We start from the raw sequence: 20,141 nt of genomic DNA, 5'->3' as shown, positions 1-20,141 counted from the left end.
GTGGCTTTGGTGGGCACCTGGCATCCAGCCAGGGTCAACCCACCACAAAGGTATAATTAGCAGGGCTTTTAACTAGACAATAATTTCAATGTTATCAAAACCATAACCAAAACAGTTTTCATTCAGATCCCAGCAATGTCATCATAAAGATCCCATCTACTACTGTTTGCCCCATCTGCTTCTGTACTTCTACATCCTTTGACTACAAATTCATGAAGCAAACACTGCAGTACTTTCTTACCAAAGGAAACATGCACCTATAGCACATATACATCAACATCAGATTTTACCCCATCAAAAATACATTCTTAAAATATTCTGCAAGTGCTTACATATGAATGGGTGTGATTCTGAACAATTATGAACAAAAAATGAGAGCAAAACCTTTCCTAAGTAAGTCTGCTTGTATTTTAAAACATCTCATTGATCACATACAGTTTTAATTAAGATTAAATCATTTCACTAGCAATTAAAGCCAGTGCATGTTCTCTAATACACTGCTTAAATTATATTGAATTATGCAGGTGACATTTTCTGAACTAACCTCCAATCTCTATTCAGGTTTAGACAGTTCTCAGTTACAAAAAGGATGAACGAGCAGGACATCAATCACTTTGGGATATTAGCACCTTAAAGATGTCTTTAGCAGGTCAATAATCTTTTCACCTTCGAAGGACTTTATCAGATCTTGTCTAAAGCCTGGATAAAAGCTTTTGCATTAAGTACTTCTAACAATTGGCAGTGTATCTCCACCACACAAAGCTGTTTTCTTCCTTAAGGATACAATCCTCAAGGTCATGATTCTCAGCTGCCTTCCAGCATGACAAAGGAGCATTACCTACCGCCAAACAAGCTGTCAACACAAACTTTGTCACAGCCTAGATAAAGAAACTGGCAGACAGTGATAATAGGTCTAATTTCCCCTCCTCCCTAGGGAGGTAAACAGATTTCAAATCAGTCTAAAACCCTATGCACGTGAAGCAATGTTATCTTTGAAGATACAATAGAAAGAAACTCACTGGAAATTCATCTAGGGGTTCATTGATTTCAAGGTCTAGCACTTCATCTTCTTCTCCAGGCTCTTCCCCATATTCTATTTGGTCTTCTGTCAGTTCAGGATCATTGCCTTCATAATGTCCTTCCTCTGCATACTCTGAAGCATATACTTCAGGTGCTTCAGATTTGTCATAAACAATTTCATCCTCCCCTTGGTCATACTCAGACTCATGTTCTATCGATTGGTCGTTGATGGTCTCAGAGAGCTCGTATGATGTAAGTATGCCAGATGTAGCACTGAGGCTAACTGTGACACCTTGAGAACTATGGTATGGGGGAAAAAAAAAATTCAGAGGTTGAAGCGTAACAGTCAACTACTCACAAAGATTTAGCAAAACGAAGCCAACGAATACAAATTCTCTAAGTTGATGGACAAAATTATACCTCACACACTATTTGATTTCATGCCATATTCTCATAATGCATACTGTACTGCAGCTTATCACCAGCTGCAGGCTATTTGACCAGGGGAATCAAACCAACCAGATGGTTTAGCAGGTCAAACTGGCAAAAGTCCTGCTTGGTAACCAAAGCAGACTGGATTCAATTTTAATTCACAGACTAATAAAAAATACACAAAATTACTATAACTGCATCTGTTTTCCCAATCTTTCAGAATAAGACAGTAAATTATTTTTTATTAAACGTATTAATATTGTTCCTTCTTGATTATCTTGAATTCAAACTTACATTTTTATGACAGATTTAATGTTCTACTTAGAATAATGTAAAATATGTAGTCAAGAACTGTCATTTAAATGCCTAAGATTTATTCTAACTTAGTAACAGCACTGGCATAGACACTGAAAAAAACCCAATCAATACAAAAACAAGTTTATAATCTGAAGGATAAGCAAAACTCAGAATTTACTATTTTCATAAGTTCGGGGGAACAAGATTCAGGCAGCTTTGTGCTATCTGCTGAAAGACGGAGAAGATTTAACACAAAAACAAAGACATTATGCAGGATTATCATTATCCTCCCAACTACAGAAGCATAAATGAGTTTGAATGGAAATAGAGGAATAGGGGAAAGGAACGGAGCAATGCTCTTACTCCCTGGCAATAAAACTGCTAAAAACGCAAGATTTGTCTACAGAAACCTGCTTCCACTGAGCAATATTATCACACTTTAGATACTTTCTCATCACTCGTGCAGTCACATAGCCATCCCTGCTGCCCAGGGCTCACAAGGAGGAAATCCAAAGAAACAGCAAGGACTGTAACTGGGATTCCCCATTTTGAAGGGAACAGTCCAATTTTACTCCTGCAGGGAGTAAAACAGCAGCCAATGGAGAGATTGATGGTCTGAGGTATTTCACCACACCCTCATCAATCCAACACAGGGACAGGACTCCTTATCCTAATTCCAGCCAAGGACAGAACAGAGATCTCAGAGCAACATATGTATATATGTTACACACATATATATATATTCATACCCCTTCAGATGACATGCCTGCATAGCATGCAACAAGTAAAGGAAAAGCTGGTGAAACACACAGGCCATTAAAAGCAGCAGTGGTACTGCACCACTTCTGCATCACAAGCGCATCTTCCTTCCCCCTTCAGTTCAGCTTGAGAAGTAAAAATCTCAAGACACTCATTTTGACTTGTAATGCCCATAATTCAGTTGTGGAGCTGTATCACCACAGGGTATTCGCAGGGCAGGATCCTCAGTAAACTCCCATGGAAGTACCTGCTCAACCCTATAAACTCTGTACCAAATTTTCTGCTGTGTGATTGTATACAAATACTTAATCCACAAATCAAGCCTTACAAACTATGAAGCTCCCCTCCTCAGGGTCTTAGGAGTTAAGATATATTTTTAAAAGAAAGATGGCAGAAAAGGACTTCACAGGAGAAGGAAGCCTACAACGATACCAACAAGGCACAGAACAAGAGCTCTGTAAGGCACAGGAGACGACACAGTTTCTTCTTTATAAGCTTTTTTTATAGATTTGAGTTAAATTTATTAGATTCAAATAAAAAAAACATTTTACTGAAATGCTAACAATGCTACTGAACACATTATATATCTATCATTAAGTAGCTGGCTAGGTAAAAAGCAAAACTATTTTAAGTATATACCAATAACTTCAGTTCAGTAGTTACTAGTCATCAGTAGTAGCAGTCATTAATAGCTTAGCATTATTCAAAACACAAGACTTAGAAAAGAGATACCGAAATTCTTGTTCCTCTTCATTGTCACTTTGCAGAAGATCATCATTCAGCTCTTCATCTGACAAGTCTGACTGATTCTAGGTTTCAGAAAAAGGCAATCATGAACATAAAAAAAGGATATAAACTTTTAACTAACTAGGTACTGAAACTGTCAAAACTTCTGCGCACTAAGTATTTTTAATGAAGAATGCATCCCAGACTAAGACCACATCTTCAATGAAATTACCTAATTTGATGAGAAAAAAAAATACACAAGACAACAAATCTGAAAATAAATGTTTGACAGTCTTACGGAAATTTACAAAACTCAATTTTGCCTAGCTATCAATGCTTTTCACTGATGCATTCCCAAATATAGCCAAAGATGACAACTCACTTAAGAAATACCAGGAAGAAAGAAAGGTTAGCTTTAGTGCTCTTAACTGCCTTGTGACGTTGACGCATTAGGCAAGTCAAGAAAAACTACTAAGTCACTGCAGTTTCTAGAAAGCAGAGATACTTAGGAAACTGGAGGAAAGGATATGATGATATGAAGAAAATTGAAAAACCATAATTAGTTTGTAGGTGAAGAAAAAAATAGAAGAAAATATTATGCCTTTTCTGAACTCCTCCTAATTGTCTATCATACTTCCAGTTGTTTCATCTTTTTTTTTTTTTAAATAATTACCCACTAGCAATTGATAACTGCAGTTTTCCTCAGAAACATTATTTCCATCCTCTAAAGTAACAGGGGCAGAAAGGTTATACAAGGGTAGATTTATCTAAAAGTACTGGGATGAGATTAAGTAGAAGCAAGTTCAGCCTACATAGCTCAGGGAAAACTTCGTGAGGAATCTATTATTACTCCACCATATGAGTCCATACCCACAGATACTGCTCGGAGCCCTGTAACAAGGCAAACTGAAAACAAGAATAGAAAAAGCACAAGAACACATAATACATTGGAGAAATCTAGTATTAAAAAAAGAAATTTTTTTTTTTTTTTTTTTTTAAGATAAGTAAGTAGCTTTATCAACTCACATTTCAACTACAAAGATATATGCAATGTTAACTGCTTATGTTTTTGATAATTGCCTAACACACATCTGCAATCCCTATCCTGGAAATTTTATTTTTTAAACCAGTACATGAGACAAAGGAACTTCCTGCCTTTAATAGGGATTACTTACAGAATAATTTCAAGAAGCTAACTTCCAACATTCAGAGTGTGATTATAAAAAATTACATCAATTAAAACTCAACTTTTACCAGATCTGGGTTTCTTAACAAACCTATTCATCTCCAACTAAAACTTTAAAAACCTCACCGTAGAAGAGGAAATTCTCTGCCTACTCATTAGACAAAGTAGTAGTAGATTGTGTGCAGTGAGTGGATCTTTAATAGACACCACTGATGGCTTTTTTATTTACTCTGGTAAATACTGATGGTATTTTGATGAGTAACTTTTAATAGCCAGGAAACTGGCAGTTGAAGTGAATTCTCCAGAATGCTAATCAGCATTCAGGAGGCATAATCGGGTTTTTTTTGTTTTGTTTTTTTTAATTGTTAAGTCAATATGAACAACAGTGAAACCGATTTCGAGAACCATCTCCTTTTTGAACGATGTGTTGAGAAGAAATACTATCTCAGAAAAAAAAAAATTTTCTAGAAGTTTTATTTTAAAAAGCCACACTTGGAGGTACTTCACAAAAGGAAACAGAGCTCTGAGTGCAGAGCGCTCTGGCAACAAGGCAGATCTCAGGTACCTGTGGCTGTCAGGTAACAGTAAAATACATAAAGGGCCATACCAAACAACTGAAGTGGGTAAGTTGAACAAGATTCACATTTAATTTCTGTAACAATTCACTTCAATGCACATCTCTTACCTTTTTGCCAGTTAGCAAATCCTCTCCAAGCAAGTCATCATCAAGTTCACTGGAAAATATTAACAAATTTAAGAAGTTGAACCTTAGAAAACAGAGAGAAGCACCATATAGGGTATACACCTTAAAAAACTAACTTGAGGAGAATTGTCGCCGAGTCTGCACAAAGCTTTCCTTTTAGCAAAGCATTCAGTAAGTTGAAAAAGGAGATATATATTTTAAATGAAACAATAGATCACACATATTAAATAAGACTACTGTTGCGCAGTCATTTCATTTCCATCCGCTCTCCTTTCCATATCCCTACAACTATAACACAGCACATAAACCCAGACAAAGTGCAGGCATTTAAAACACGGTTAGCTAGGTCCCCACTCTAGATTCTTCAGTTCATGGCTGTTTGGGCATATTGTCCAAACTGCTGTTTCCCACCTCTCAAGAGAAGAAGCAAGTGAGACCATAATGTCCTGTGGGCAAGACTCAGTCTACAGACCACCATGTGGCCCAAACTGCACTTCAGCAAGAAGGCGCTGGGAGGCCAGCTAACTTGGGAGACACTTAGGCCTAGGTGTTTCATAAATACTTTATTCCCTCCTCCTCCTCCTCAAGTTGAGGGTAAGATCAAACAGACATCTGTAGGATGACAGAAGTCAAATGCATGTTTCACCATCTTTCTAAGTGCCATCACATAGCATCTGTCCCATAAATAGGATGCAACACAAAGAACTACAGTCCGAATCAGTTAAACTTTAGGACAACTGCTTAATCTCATTCTTCCTTCAGTGAAAGAATTATCTAGTGACAGGAATAAACAGATTCCCGCTTCTATAATAAACACTTATTACTGACAAATGCCTGTATTGGAACATGCATGTCTTAATACTAAAATGAGATGCCAGTGATTTGAAATATGAGCTGTTATTCAAGAATGAGACTATTTCTACCTGCACACCTTAAAAAACAATAAGAAAAGCTCCAAAAACCATGCCTTAGATATTACATAAAAATTAAATACCCCAAAGTGAGAATGGGCTATATGCACAGAATAGGAATATGTGTAAGAAATTTAGACTAGATATAAGGAAGAAATTTTTTACGCTGAGGGTGGTGAAACACTGGAAGAGGTTGCCCAGAGAGGTGGTGGATGCCCCATCCCTGGAAACATTCCAGGTCAGGTTGGACGGGGCTCTGAGTAACCTGCTCTAGTGGAAGATGTCCCTGCCCACAGCAGGGGAGTTGGACTAGATGACCTTTAGAGGTCCCTTCCAACCCAAACTATTCTATGATTCTAAGAATTCCTTAGGACTACATAGGAAATACTTGAAAATGGGGAGGCAATCCCAAGACATAAATCAGTGCTAAGAGTTGGTTTTGCAGCTGGATACATCTCTTCCAGAGCTGGTCACTGTACAGATAATGCAGGGGGGGAATAAAAATCTTGTGGGCTAGAAGAGACCAGATGATACTCCAAATCAGCCCTAAATAGGACATTATCATCAGTACACAGTATTTGTCCATAGTTACTGATCTCAAACAGTTCCAGGAATGACTGAACATTAACAAACAGCAATTCTTTTGTGCTCACTGCAATATTAAACAAAAATTGGGACATAAGACATATCATACATTCCAAAGAGCAAACTGACTAGAATTTAAGCCCTTTATTTCAGAGACAGAAAACTCTACATAACAAATGGGTGCAGAAAAATTTAGAGCCAAAACTGAAGTAGGAAAAAGTCACTAATCTCTTCAGCTGCCAGTAACCTGACAAATGCACCAAAAGGTTTAAAAATATTTCCCAGCACTATGGTCCACCGCTGACAGCTTTTAATAAAACTGCACTAGAGAAATTCCAGAAGATGGCAAGAGCATGTGCTATAGCAGCATTCAAAGACAAAAAGCAAGTTCAGGTAGTAAGAAATTCAGATCAAAAAGGAATGGAAAAGAAAGTGAAAGATTAAATGAATTATCTAAACACAGTTAGGGCTATTCAACACATTACTAAAAAACATCTTCAATGTGATTTAAAAAAAAAAAGATTAAACACTTGGTCAATAGAAGTAATTGCATATGTAGTCTAATTTTTAAAAGCTTTGGCTTATTACTTGACAGTCAAAAGAATTAGCACTAGCACATAAATGAAACTCATAACAGAAACAAAAGCGTTTCACAGAATGCCCCTCAAAACCTATTAAAATATCCAATGTCATTCAGTATTTTCATTGATAAATTAAAAGAAGAAAAATCACCGTTGGTAACTTTTTGAATAAACAAAGTAACAGTGGAAAGCCTGCACAGTAAAGCAGACCTATCTCAAGCTTCTGTTAAAATAGCCAAATCTGAAGTTATCTATCGGAAAGAAGAGGGACCAGAATTACCAGATCTGACTATTAAAAGAAAAAAAAAGAAAAACAAAAAACAAAACCAGATACTAAAAGATCTTAGGCTTGCTGAGAAAAACAGAGAAAAATGAATGGTTGCAATCTGATACCACACAAAGCCACATAAAATAACTTAAACTGGAACAAAAGTACACATTTGTGATGGTCCAACGGCAACTCACCCTCACTATCATCAAGACAAAGGTCTTTCCAAAACAACAATTCTAGGAAATTAGGGCTAAGATAATCTAAGAGTTCACTGCTCTCACAAGAGACAGACCCATTTCCTCCCCTTCCTCAACTCCCAATACTCAACATTCCCCTCACTGAACAAATTCAGCTCACCAAATGAGGAAGAGAAAATAACAATAAAACAGACAGACAACAAAAGTGGAAAGTTTTCTGCCAGTGTAGAGAAATTAATAATCTCAGAGAAGGGTCAGAACAAGCGAATTTCAGCAAAAGTCAACTACTAAATCAGCCCTGTCATCTCAAAGGATAGCACCAGAACTGCATGTTTTTCCCAAACCCAAGCTTTGGGCTACTTAGAGATAAGTGTATAAATTAACAGCCCGTGATAAAGACGTCAGACTGGCCCTTTCTGGCCTCCAATTTCATGAGCATGCCTCATTAAACATGAGCAGTAGCAAGGACAGAAGTGTTTCAGGAAATGAATTTGTAAAAAAAAAAAGTAATGGGAAAATTCTTCAAGAACAATGTTACATTTGTACTCCCAAATAACAGGGGCCTTCCAACTCTCAGTTACCACCCTCCAATGTTTGAGAAAGGAAAGAGATCTGGAAATTCAAAATTATTTAAATGACTGGGGGATGGGATTCATTTAAGTAGCAACACAGTAAGAACTGATGGCTGATCAAGACGTATGACTAACAGCACAACCCCTTCACCCTTCCCCACAAAAAAAAAAAGTGATTTAGGTTGCAAAGCAAAGCATGAAGGATAAAAAACCCAAGTCTACTGTGTTCATTCAGCCTTTTTTCCGTCTTCAAGAAACTGTGTCTTGTACTGAATTAGGCCAGTAGTTAAAAAAATTCAAGCCATTACATTAGGCAACAACATATCCATGTACAGCATTTGTAATTGCCCAGACAACCACAGAACTTAACACTTCCAAAGATAGCTTCACAATGTAAAAAGAATTAATAAAAACATAAAATTCCAACACATGCAAATAAAATAATATTCTATTACAGTTGTAAAAAAACATTTTCTGAAATGATCAGCAAGATGAAACTCTGGAATCTCCAGCACTGCACCTGAAAACACTTCCCTTACAATTTCACTAAAGAATAAACAATATTTTTTTTTATCATCTATCTTAAATTATATGCAGCTAGTTACAAACACAGACAAAACCTTTTTTCTAAAACTGAATCCTTGTGTGCTTCGAATTCTCAGCTTAGTGAAAATACTCCATAACCTTTCTCAAGTCCTGTAAAAATAACTTTGCCACAGGGAGTTTACCATTGCCAATAAGATTACAACTTCCAATACAATGGCTGTTTGGCTCTTCCAAATTTTGTGAAGCGGCAAGAGTAGGACAGCTAAAAACAAATGTGACCAGCCAGCATCTAACAGCCCACCTATTCATATCATGAAGTCAGCAAAGGCAAAAAGTTCAGAAAATATTCTAATACAAAGCATTTTGCCTGTAATATTGGCTTCAGTATTTCTGAATACCCAGAGCTGGGGCTGGGAAGCAGCATGGTACAGTGACCCAGCCTGAACAAGTTGTTTTAATTACACTCTCAAACTAGATCAGTTCCTTGATGCAGTTCACCATCCAACCCACAAACAGCTGTGCTGGCATGACAGAGAGCAGACACCCCTCACCAGCATACAGCAGAACGCCCTGTATAGTGAAGCTATTGTTCAAATTCCTTATTCACTCTTACTCACCTCCCAGAGCAATGAAAACTACCCACTTAACCTAGCAGAAAAGCACGGAGCATGGAAGAGGAAACTAATCCCTCTGGAATGACGATGAATGTGGAGTAGCTGATTCACTCCAAGGGCTCAGCTCAGTGGAAAACTACTTAGGGTAAAATTTGTTTACTACAGTCACTGAATAATTATTAGAAAAGACAAAAATCTCTTTGGAATGTTTTTTTCCCCTTTTTACAGTGAAAACCACTGGCAGAGTCTGAACAAGCGTCTCCATTATTAAAAAGGAATACTAAAAAAAAATATGCCTACAAAAAAGTGAAAAATTTTCTCCCAGAAAGAACAGACAAGTCTAGCCAGCAGCTTGATTCAAGTCTTTCCCAGCTAGAGTGCCTTTGTGTAAAAGAAAATGCTCTCATTCTCCCCCAAAATAACTAAATTCATACATATTTCTAAATCTTTACAACAGTCATATTTTTTCAACAGAAGCCCATACCTAAGCTCCATTATTCTGCTCCAACGTAAAACTGAAGCAGGACTTTGAGGATAAGAATTTAAACATCTAGTTAAAAAAAAAAAAATAGGTGGGGCAAATTCAAGTACTAGCAAAATCTAACTATTTAAACCATTGACATCTACTAAATATTTAAAAGGAAAACCAGGACATTAATTGCAAAGTTAATTACACAACACAAATACTTTGTATTTATCCAATTTTAAATGGTATCTCTTCATAGCACACTCTATATTCCTCAAGGCAAGTATATGTTTGGCACAATCTAGCATCAGCTGACACATGCATAACCACCACCATCTTCATTAATATCTAAATGTGCGCTACTCTAAATGTTAGAATATAAAATGCCAGAATGGGAAAACAGAGCAATGTAATTCAGCATACAGAAACTGAACACGAAGATATTCTACCTACCTGTCCCAGTCGTCATCTCCAGCTCGTCTTCTCCAAGACCTTTCTGCACCAGGCTTATCAAACTGATCAAAGTCATCATCTGTAAAGAAGGTGACTACATTAAATAATTCTTACTGAAATGAAAGGTTTCTGAAGCAACCACTTAGGTGGGATGGGGGGGTGTTGTTTTTTAGAAGATGCAAAAATAGCTTTTTCTACTTTCCATTTTAACATGAGGAAAACAGATAAATACCAACATGCTTCAATAATAAAGAAAACATGATGTACTATATAGCTTTCCCTCTTCTCACTATTGAGGCGAGGATGACCCGAGGAAAACAGATAGAGCATGAGATAAATCACTGGAAAATGTTGTCAACGAAGGTCATCCCAGGGACAGGAGCTCCCCAGAAATGCATGAAACCGAGGGGCAACGGAGGTGAAGGGAACTACATCTGCCAGATCTCTGCTTGCCTTGGGGGCCACAAGCTCATCTATCCACACTGAGCCTGCAAAGGCACTTTGAAAATAGGAGTAAACCTCAGGTCAGCACAAGGCATGATGGTACCAGCAACCCGAAACAGAAGAGAGAAGTCAGGTGTAATACACCATCAATTACCTCAACAGGGGCATTAAAAACACTAGAAGTCACTGAAGCAGGTTACGCTGTGTACCTAAGCATGCACATGCCTTCCAAGATAAACTGGTGCTCCATATATTTCTCTCAACAAGTACCATCACTTTAGCCTATCAAATCACAAATTACTCTTGCATAGCTTATTTTGCAAATGACAATTTTGCTACTTAAAAATACTAGAACTTCCATTTATCTGCAAAAGACATGCAAAGCTCATCTGCTCTGTTCAGACATCCAGACATCTCGTCATCTGTAAACTGAAAGCGCATACCTTCAGAAACACTCAACCCTCACTCTCCCATCCTGTGGCTACAGCCCAGAGAACGCACACCTGGAATTAGTGTCTTTTCACACATTTTAATGACTTTTGTAAGAGTAAAACAAGTGGGCAAATAAAAGTTATGCTCAACACATGTGGAAACTGGCTGCAGTTTAATCGTCTGCAAAATACAGGAGCTTAAGCAATCCAGTCCTTCCAGTCTGAACTGGTGAACACTAAGATGCCACAAATCCAGTCATTCTCCTGACTCTATTTGTACGCAACTCTTTGACCAAGTACAATGCCAAGGATCAACTGGGGTTTTGTGTTTGTTTTTTTTAATGAACCTTCAAAATCAAATCTGTCTTCAGCTCTTTAAACTCCACCCAGTATCCTTTAGTGAATATTCCCTCCATGCAATGACAAATCTATTCAATTCTTACTTCATATAATCAAAATACAGGTGTTAGTGACTGGTAGAAGTTTAAAAGGAGGTAAAAACATTAAAAAGAGAAAATTCAGTCCTTGCCATGTCACTAAATTAAGAGCTTTCCAAACCAGAAATTTCAGTCATAAATAGCTATGAAAATAAGACTGCTCAGTATGAATTACAATGCAACACAAGTCAAGTGTGGCAGCTCTTTTGTTTTGAAACAGTAGGTAAAAACAATTCCCCTTGATCAGGTTCCCCCCTTTACTCCCTACAGATACTTTTATATTTTAATTAATCTTCTATATTTAAACTAATTTACATGGACTAACACTATTGAAACAAACAGTTGTTTTACATTTCTCTGCTCAAACATCTACATATTGCAACCTCCTTCAATTCCAATTCCTATTTCACCCACAGGGGAAAGCCAGACAGATATCCAAGCATTTACTATCTTCCTCTTGAACACTAAATTATCTGATTTTGTGGTCTCTGAAAAAAAGCCACCTTGCTCTCTTTATGGTCATTCAAAACCATGCTGCAGTAATTATCTTAGTGCATTGACATTTTAAGGGCACAAATATCCTGCACTGTCATTGTTCTTACAGCTGGATTGCAGTAATCCACTGACTTGATGTAACCACCTCCAAAGATTTTTTTTTTTTTTTAAGGTAATGCAACTGGTTTTGCAGCAACCCAAATTACAAGTGACACTTACTGTGTTTTTGCATCTTCCAAAAAAACACCCACACATTGACTAACATAGTTCAAGACAACGACCACCATCAGGAAGACAGTAACTTCTTTTTAAGCTATGCCTGCTTGCTTGCAAGATATCATGTTTTTTCATGCCAGGCACCACTTTTAGAACTACAGAGAGCTGTACTATAAACCAACACCACTTGAAGACACGATCTTAGCTCTTCAGCACACAATTCTTACACAGATGGACCTTCACATCAGCCAGGTATAAATCTAGACAACACAAGGTTACTTGCCAAACCCTTTTTCTCTGTTGAGATCTCTCTCCGGCAAAAAGAAACACTCTTCAGTATAATTCATAGTACTTTTCCAGGCCAGATAGGTAAGTTTCACGGCCATAAAAGTGCTTCAACCTAGTATTACTGCTAGCAAAGAAACAATACCAAAAGAGGGTCCAAGTTCCCGCCAAGTTTCTAGCATAGACCTGGACTCCCACTCAGCCAACATCACGAACCTCCACCCTCCAGCTCTTCCAGCCCCTCCAAATTTCTCACATCCTATTCCTTATTTATGATCAACTCCTACCAAAATCCAGAGCTGAATTAAATCCATGCAAAGCCCTTTTCACAAGTCTCCTCTAGCAGGATGCATAGAAAAGCCTCAAAAATGACTGGTCAATCTGTGTGTGGTGACCACAGCTTATTAGAACTGTTCCACATTTATCCCCACCACCTCCTTGTTGTCATCTCTTCTCTCCCTGTCTCATCACACACATGATATAAAGATCTTTGGGACAGAGGGAGCCAGCTTTTCTTTTTTATGCTTATTTGTTCTGTGACAGCTGACACCAACAATGAGCATTACAAATTACGTCATTTTGACATTAAGTCTTATCAGAGCCCAAAGCAGATTGTAGCTCTCCTTTAGAAAAGGAGGTCACAACAGTCACGCATCTACAAATAGCATTCATTGCCAGCTTTATCGTTTGCGAGATAGCAAGCATTGAAATGGACACAGGCCTTACACCTGCAGTGCGATGTGATACCTAGCAAACCTCAGTGAGGCATCATCTTTTTTCCATTCCTGAAACTATACATATTTTCATTTTTCTTCTACCTGTCTAGGCAACATTGGAAAATACCAGTAAACAACAATCAGCATAACATTTATGGATGTTTCTCCTTGAGAAACTCTTGTAAGTCAATGTTTGTGTCAAGCTTGGTTAAGTGCCTGTAAAACATTAACTTGTACAGAAAGAGGAACACTCAGCATCAGCAGAGCACAACACCACTGAGAGCAACAGGCAAAGTTTTGGGTTTTTTTATAAATTTCAGTACTACTGTGTGGGAGGTGCAGAGAGAAGAAAAAAGGGAGGGGTCGGAATCCATGAACATAAGCTTTTTAAGCAGGGAAATGTCCATTGTAGGAGTTGGAAGAGGTTTTGTATTTCTTCCAGCGGTATCAGTGCAGCCTAGAAAGGTAATCGTACATAGCAACTGCTGCTAAGACATGCAATGCAATGGCTACGGATCCTCGTTTCAATTCAAGGCTCTCATGGCAAAGCTCACCAAGACGTGTGCACGTTAGCTGGGTATCAACTGGAAGATCCTGAAAGGTGATCACTAAACACACTAAGCCCCCTCTCTAACCTCCAGGCAGCACTAGAAGGAAAAAAAAAAAAAACCAAACAACAAAAAAACCCAAGACTTATCACATACCAAAAAAGCACTAACTAAAAAAGTAAGCAGGACAGACCAGTTATACAGGAAAACAAAATAATCCACCTCTTGGCTCTTCCTACTGCAGCTCTAAGAAAATCGCCATTATCAAAGTGACAGAGAAGTTGCAGGATGCTGCAGAGACTGTCTAATGCTGGCTGTTTTGTTAGACCAGCCTGCCTCACAAGGCCCTGGCCAGCTATGAACCAGAATAAGCACAAAGACAGCCAAACATACTTGGCTGCCCACACTAAAAGGTTCCTATTTGCTTTATACTTACCCTGGTGTAAGCACCGGCAGTGCTACAAGCTGTTCTATGCAGCTTATTTTTTAGTTTTATGATACATGCCCAGAACTGCTACCTTCTTTCCTGCTTAATAAGGACAGATCATCCACACTAGAAACCCACAAAATACAAGCCTCATTTCCTCTTTGGCTATGCTGATGGTAGTTTCTAACTCTCTGGACACCCTTTCAATAAAACCTTCACTAATCGTTTTTCTATGTAAAATGGAAGTCCTAAGCTACACAGTCAAGTCTCGCAAGCGTAGAAGGTGAATCATCAGGAACACTGCAGAGCTCTTAACGTCTTAAAATGGAACCAACATAGCCTAAAAGGGTAGTCCTACATAGCAACTGTTGCTAAGATGAAGTATTTTACTGCGATGAGATGGCCAACACTTCTAGACTAGGAAAAACATTTGATGACTGCATCATTCGTCTTCCTAGAAATACACCTGCACGCTTTCTGGAACACTAACCCCATGCTGTCTCATAAACCTTCTTAACAGTTCAAAATTTTGTATTTTGGTTCCCTTCAATATTACACTGTCATGAATATCAAACATACTATTAGTTTTAGGCATTGAAAAAGCATCGAAGATTTCTCCTTATCCAAAACAAGATCGAGATGCCACAATGATCCAATAGTTCAATGGATAAAAAAGTATTAGGCACTGTTTACCCAACAGGTCTTTTAATAAAGTAACTAAGCTGCACTCCTTTTGCACAGAACAGGTAAGCGAGCTATTAAAAAAATGAAAAAGAAAAGAAAACTAGAGGAAAAAAGTCATTCACCACATCAAAAAACGTCACTTCTCTATGCTTAGATTTAATGCTGAACATAACAAGTCCGTCTTGATCTATCCCATTCCCCAGTATCATATTTAAAACACTCAACATGACAACTTGACAGCATTTCAAGCACAAGTCTCCAGATTAAAAACAGCTTACCAGCTTATCTTTATGTATTAGTTTATATCTACAGAATATTTTTCTTCATATTTCACTGCAAAAGGTTACACAACACATCGGTATTGTAAAGCCTTGATTTTCAGGAACTGAGTATACCATTTAAAAACAGACCTATGTTTCTGCCCAATAGTGAACTGCATTTCGGTATCTCTTGCTATGCGATACAGAAGAATAACACATTTCATGAGGAACAGCCGTGTCTAAAACACAGGCTGGCAATGTAACTGTACTATTAACACCAGTTGAATGAAAACTTTTGGCAACAAATCGCAACAACATCTAGCAGTAAAAGCACAAGGTCAACAGGAACTCCTGAACCTGAGTCTGTGATATACACCTAACACTTTATGAAGCACACTATGAATCCAGTCTCATTTATTACAGATAATCAAGCTCTCTACCCCATCACAAAAATCCCATTCACTCCTACTATTGCATTATGCACAAGAACACACATGCACAAATACACCACACACAAACAGTTTAGTTTATCTTTTCAAGGATAGACATCATGTAGCCTTTATATTGGTAAACAATTACTCATAGAAGCATTAAGTATTCAGTGACTAAGTATTTATAACCATGTAACAACTGCATAACATGTCCCTCAACTAGTGTATTTTGTGTTTTCTTTCCAAATTACTCCTATAGGACAGTGTTTAGCTTCCTCAAAGAAATAAAGTAGAAAAAACTAATTTCTACAGGAGATAAGTTCTTTTTATCTTCTCAAAAATATCTTTTTTTAGAGTTTCTCATGATGCAAAGTAAGCCACTAGCAAGAACAGAATTATGATATGCTGCCAAGAACTGAAGTTCTCTTTCTAATCACTGCTTGAGAGAAATAGTACCTTTTTTATTCATTTTATATTTACAAAAAAACCAAACAAAAACAAACAAAAAAACCCCACCCTACATCTACACCCCAGACCACCAAGCCACAAAAAAACATTTCCAAAGTCTGCTTGGATTTGAAAATATATTTGCTTTGGAAAAACATTTTAGAAGTGTCATAGTCCTTGCCTCACAAACACACTGAACAGTCAATGAAGGCCAAGAGTTTAAATGAAATCCACATGAACTCAGCTCCCAAACAGCTTTGGACACTGACGAGAAACTGCAACTCTCCAGAAACTCTCCAGCATCTTCCACAGCCACCAAAAGTTATAGTTGAAACTGAGGCTACATTACAGCAGAATATAACACAGGACCAATCACATTACTTAGAGGTTTTTTGGTCGTCAGCGACAACCATCATCTTAAATTATTCTGGACAAGTTCTATGTGACCTAAAATCTGAGGTTTAGTATTTGATGTAATAAAGTATGGTTTGGCTTTTGTAAAAACAAGTGATACTAAGGCTGTATTTAATTTAGATGACCTGAAATGAGAGAACATTCAGAAGAATGTGACTTTTAGTGAATGCTTGTCAAAGCAGCATAAAGATATTAAAATTGCTATGCTTTAAAGCAAATCTGCCTGCCACAAGCTCATTCAAGTAGTAATGTTTTTTGGCACTAGTCCTTAGCTGGTACAATAGCCCATGATCATATACTCGTATTTCATGGATTGTAAACTCTATAGGCCTTTGACACTTAGAGGAGTTCTAGTGTGTGCATATTCCAATATAACTCTAAGTTATAGTGACCAGTTGCATCAGTCCACCTAATGAAGTAGGATGCGGTACCCACAGAGACCAAAACACAGCCAGCACTCCATCCACTTTCATCTAGGCACAAATGCAGAATCTATTTCCAGCCCCTGTATGCTGCTGTCAAATAGCCTGAAGCACGACAAATTCAACTGAATTTGTCAGACTGGAGAATTTTTACCACATCCTTGAATTGGATAGTGACCTACAACACAGAGAAAGGTGCTTGCTCTGCTAGCAGGATAAGCTTTTTTCCAATTTTTATCAACAGCTTCACAAGAGGTTTTTAAAGCCACTACATTGCTGAGGGCTCTCAGATTAGTTAAAATGAAATTAAACTGATGACAGCCTAAATTCAAGCTGGAGGAATAACATAATAGGCTCCGAGGTAGAGAAACACCCATTCAGCTACTCTTGGTACAGGACTTCCAGCAGGAATATGGGGTAGACATGTATAGACGGGGCCCTCTTCAGCTCCTCCTCCACCCCATCCCCTGTCATGATTCACACCCCAAGGATATCTACACTCAAAGTCTTCTAGACCACTGAAGTTCATCAGAAGTGAATTAATCTGAAAGGAAGAAAATTTACAATAGTTTTCTCTTCAATCAAGGTAAGAAGTGTTCCTTGATTTGTTTTAGTGATGGTTTGTTGTTTACCCTGTAACCGTCTCTCCCTAAATGAGGTTACTGGTATCAATTCACAGCTAGATTTTAAATACCAAGTAAAAATTTCAGCATCTATACAACACAGTTGTTACGTTACGCTATAAGCAGATGATCACTAAATCATAGAACAGCCCAGGTTGGAAGGGATCTCGAAAGAGCAAAGGAATTTGTGAAGTAATACAAAGCTGTGAATCATTCCCAGAGACCTCAAAGACCACCACTTGAAAACTTTACAGTTTTATTTTTGTGAAACCTATCACCAAGAGAGCCTTTACTTTCACCCTTAGAAAGCTTAGCTGCACCAACACAAGTATCTGTCACAAAGGTACATATGAATACTTTATTCTTATGAAACAAGCCAGTATTTTCCAAGAGCCTAAAAAATTATAAATGACCAATGAGTCCACACATGCTGTCCAACAGACAAATCACCTTCCTTCCATCCCATTGAATATATTTAAATGTTCAGCTGACATAGCCACTTCACATTTCATTTTTCAGCCCTGCATCATATCCTTACAGAATATTTAAACTTTAATCTGCATCTTCAAAGCCAAAACTATCTCACTTTGTCAACTGCTACCCTGCAATGTCATCGAATTAACACTCCATTTATTTTTCCAAGACCTATTTCGTACTACTTTACCAATCATTAGGTTGTTTTTTTTAAGAAAACACTGGGGTGCTGTTATCTCCATATTTTAAAGTCTTTCCCTCCTCCCAAAAAATCCAAAAACTAAATCCAGAACATTAGTTTAACATTCAGTTAAAACTAACTGACCAAAAACATTTAAGCCAAATAAGGACTTAGTCCTGGGCTTTTTAGCCTGTATGCCTTCTTTCCCATTTGTTACCACTATTGACTTCGGATAGTAGCCCCTTTCCAAAAAGAGTTGTATATACAATTCCTGTAAGTTCTAGGCTTTTTTACTGGGTTTTAAAAGTGTATTTAACAACTTCAACCAGGAATTTTCCTTGACTAGTCATATGGACATAAGTGTGTGACACCTCTGGATGTCTTCATTCAGGCAAGTGCTGCACAGTGATCATCTAGACTAAACAAACATTGTTTATATGGGGCAAGGATCATATTTAATTGGCCACCATTTATTGATGAGGACAGTTAACGCTGAACAAACAAGTGCTTGTGCCCATTTACTACAAACGGATCTTAATTCATGGTTAGACAAAAATGGTACTCCACAACAAAAAAACTAGTCTTGAAACTAAAATTTCACCACTTAGTAGAAGGTTGTCTGTTGCATACACCTTTGTACATGAAGGCATGCTCATTCAACTTGCAGCAGAGTTTTAAACACAAGAACTAAAATGCTTCAAAAGTGACACTTTCTTTAAATTACTGTCTTCGTAATACTAGGAAAAAAACTTCCAGAGACAGAACATGGATGCAAAGTTTACTTCCACATCACAAATAACTGATGTGAACCACAGATACTACCACAAAGATTTTTGTAAAATAACTTAAACATGGCAATATATTTAACACCATTAAAACAATGTCCAAAATATTCAAATATTTACTGTTTTACCAAGCAGTGCTGTCCTTCCTAGCCTTCTTCCCAAACTCTTCAACTCCTAGATTTGGGAATTTCTTTGAAGCATTTACCTTTAGTACGAAATTTAATTGTGTTTATGTACTTTGTTACCAATTAAGCTAACAATGGCCAACAGTCTGACCACTTAGGTGAGTGATCACCAGGACAAGCCACACTCTTCTCCGTGACTCCTACTTACAGAAAAGACAGGCTAAAATAATCACAAACTTTTGTAGAGACAAGGACAAGTGGGTCAACTGACAACTCTGACCAGTCTTTATGAAAACTGTTATTCCTAATGAAAGCAAGGCCCACAGCACCAGAAACAGATACGTTCTCTTAACTGTATCTCTCTTGAACACCCCAGTGTGACCCCTGCAAGTCCTTCTTTTAATCACTCAAGCAAATGTTGTCATTTTAAAATTTGCTTAATACACCAATCAGAACCACAGAGGGGTTTGAGTTGTTATTTAAAATGCTGTGAAAAGAAGTGTCCTTAGTCAAGACGAAGAGCAGTGGCGGGCCCGAGAGTCCTGGGGTCAAGCTCTGACTTCATTTTACACTTTCCAAGTGAGACCTTCTGCTTCTGGGCAGCCTGTAAAATAAATTATAACTACTCCCCAGATGAGAAATAAGATATTCAAACAGGTCACATACCGTAGCTGTAAAAACTACGGGAATGAACGTCTCTAAAATAAACACATCCATCCCACCCGGATGTCCCGTACCTGCGGCGAGCGATGAAGCTGTTGCCCCCCCCCGGCCCTGCCCCGGCCAAGGGGAGACCACAGTTCCCATCACTGCACGACGCCGACTCCCATGAGCGAGAGAGGAGCCCCTGGGGCCTTGCGGTGCCAGGGGAGCTCCTACCTGCACCCCCGAGCACGCAAAACCCGCCGCCCCCGCCCAGGCGGGAGGCAGAGAGGCAACGGGGGGCGGCGGCGCCACCGCCCCAAGAAGGCCCCGCA

General features: G+C 38.1%; 1 protein-coding gene across 1 annotated transcript in view; it reads right to left on the bottom strand.

Annotated features, from left to right (window-relative positions):
• The window catches only part of RBM33 (RNA binding motif protein 33), a gene marked incomplete at its 3' end in the record, with an annotated part of 81,968 nt that extends 69,132 nt beyond the window's left edge, over positions 1-12,836 (bottom strand). Inside the window, exons 1-5 of the mRNA XM_019474253.1 lie at positions 12,773-12,836; positions 10,320-10,413; positions 5,106-5,154; positions 3,241-3,317; positions 1,020-1,320 (exon numbers count right to left, since the gene is read on the bottom strand). Of these exons, the coding sequence (XP_019329798.1) occupies positions 1,020-1,320; positions 3,241-3,317; positions 5,106-5,154; positions 10,320-10,413; positions 12,773-12,836 (585 nt within the window). The remainder of the gene's footprint in view (positions 1-1,019; positions 1,321-3,240; positions 3,318-5,105; positions 5,155-10,319; positions 10,414-12,772) is intronic.
• Between the last annotated feature and the right edge of the window lie 7,305 nt (positions 12,837-20,141).

This window comes from Aptenodytes forsteri, unplaced genomic scaffold (genome assembly GCF_000699145.1).
Source record: "Aptenodytes forsteri isolate BGI_AS27 unplaced genomic scaffold, ASM69914v1 Scaffold296, whole genome shotgun sequence".
Taxonomy (NCBI): domain Eukaryota; kingdom Metazoa; phylum Chordata; class Aves; order Sphenisciformes; family Spheniscidae; genus Aptenodytes; species Aptenodytes forsteri.
This window is presented reverse-complemented; position numbering and strand designations above follow the sequence as displayed.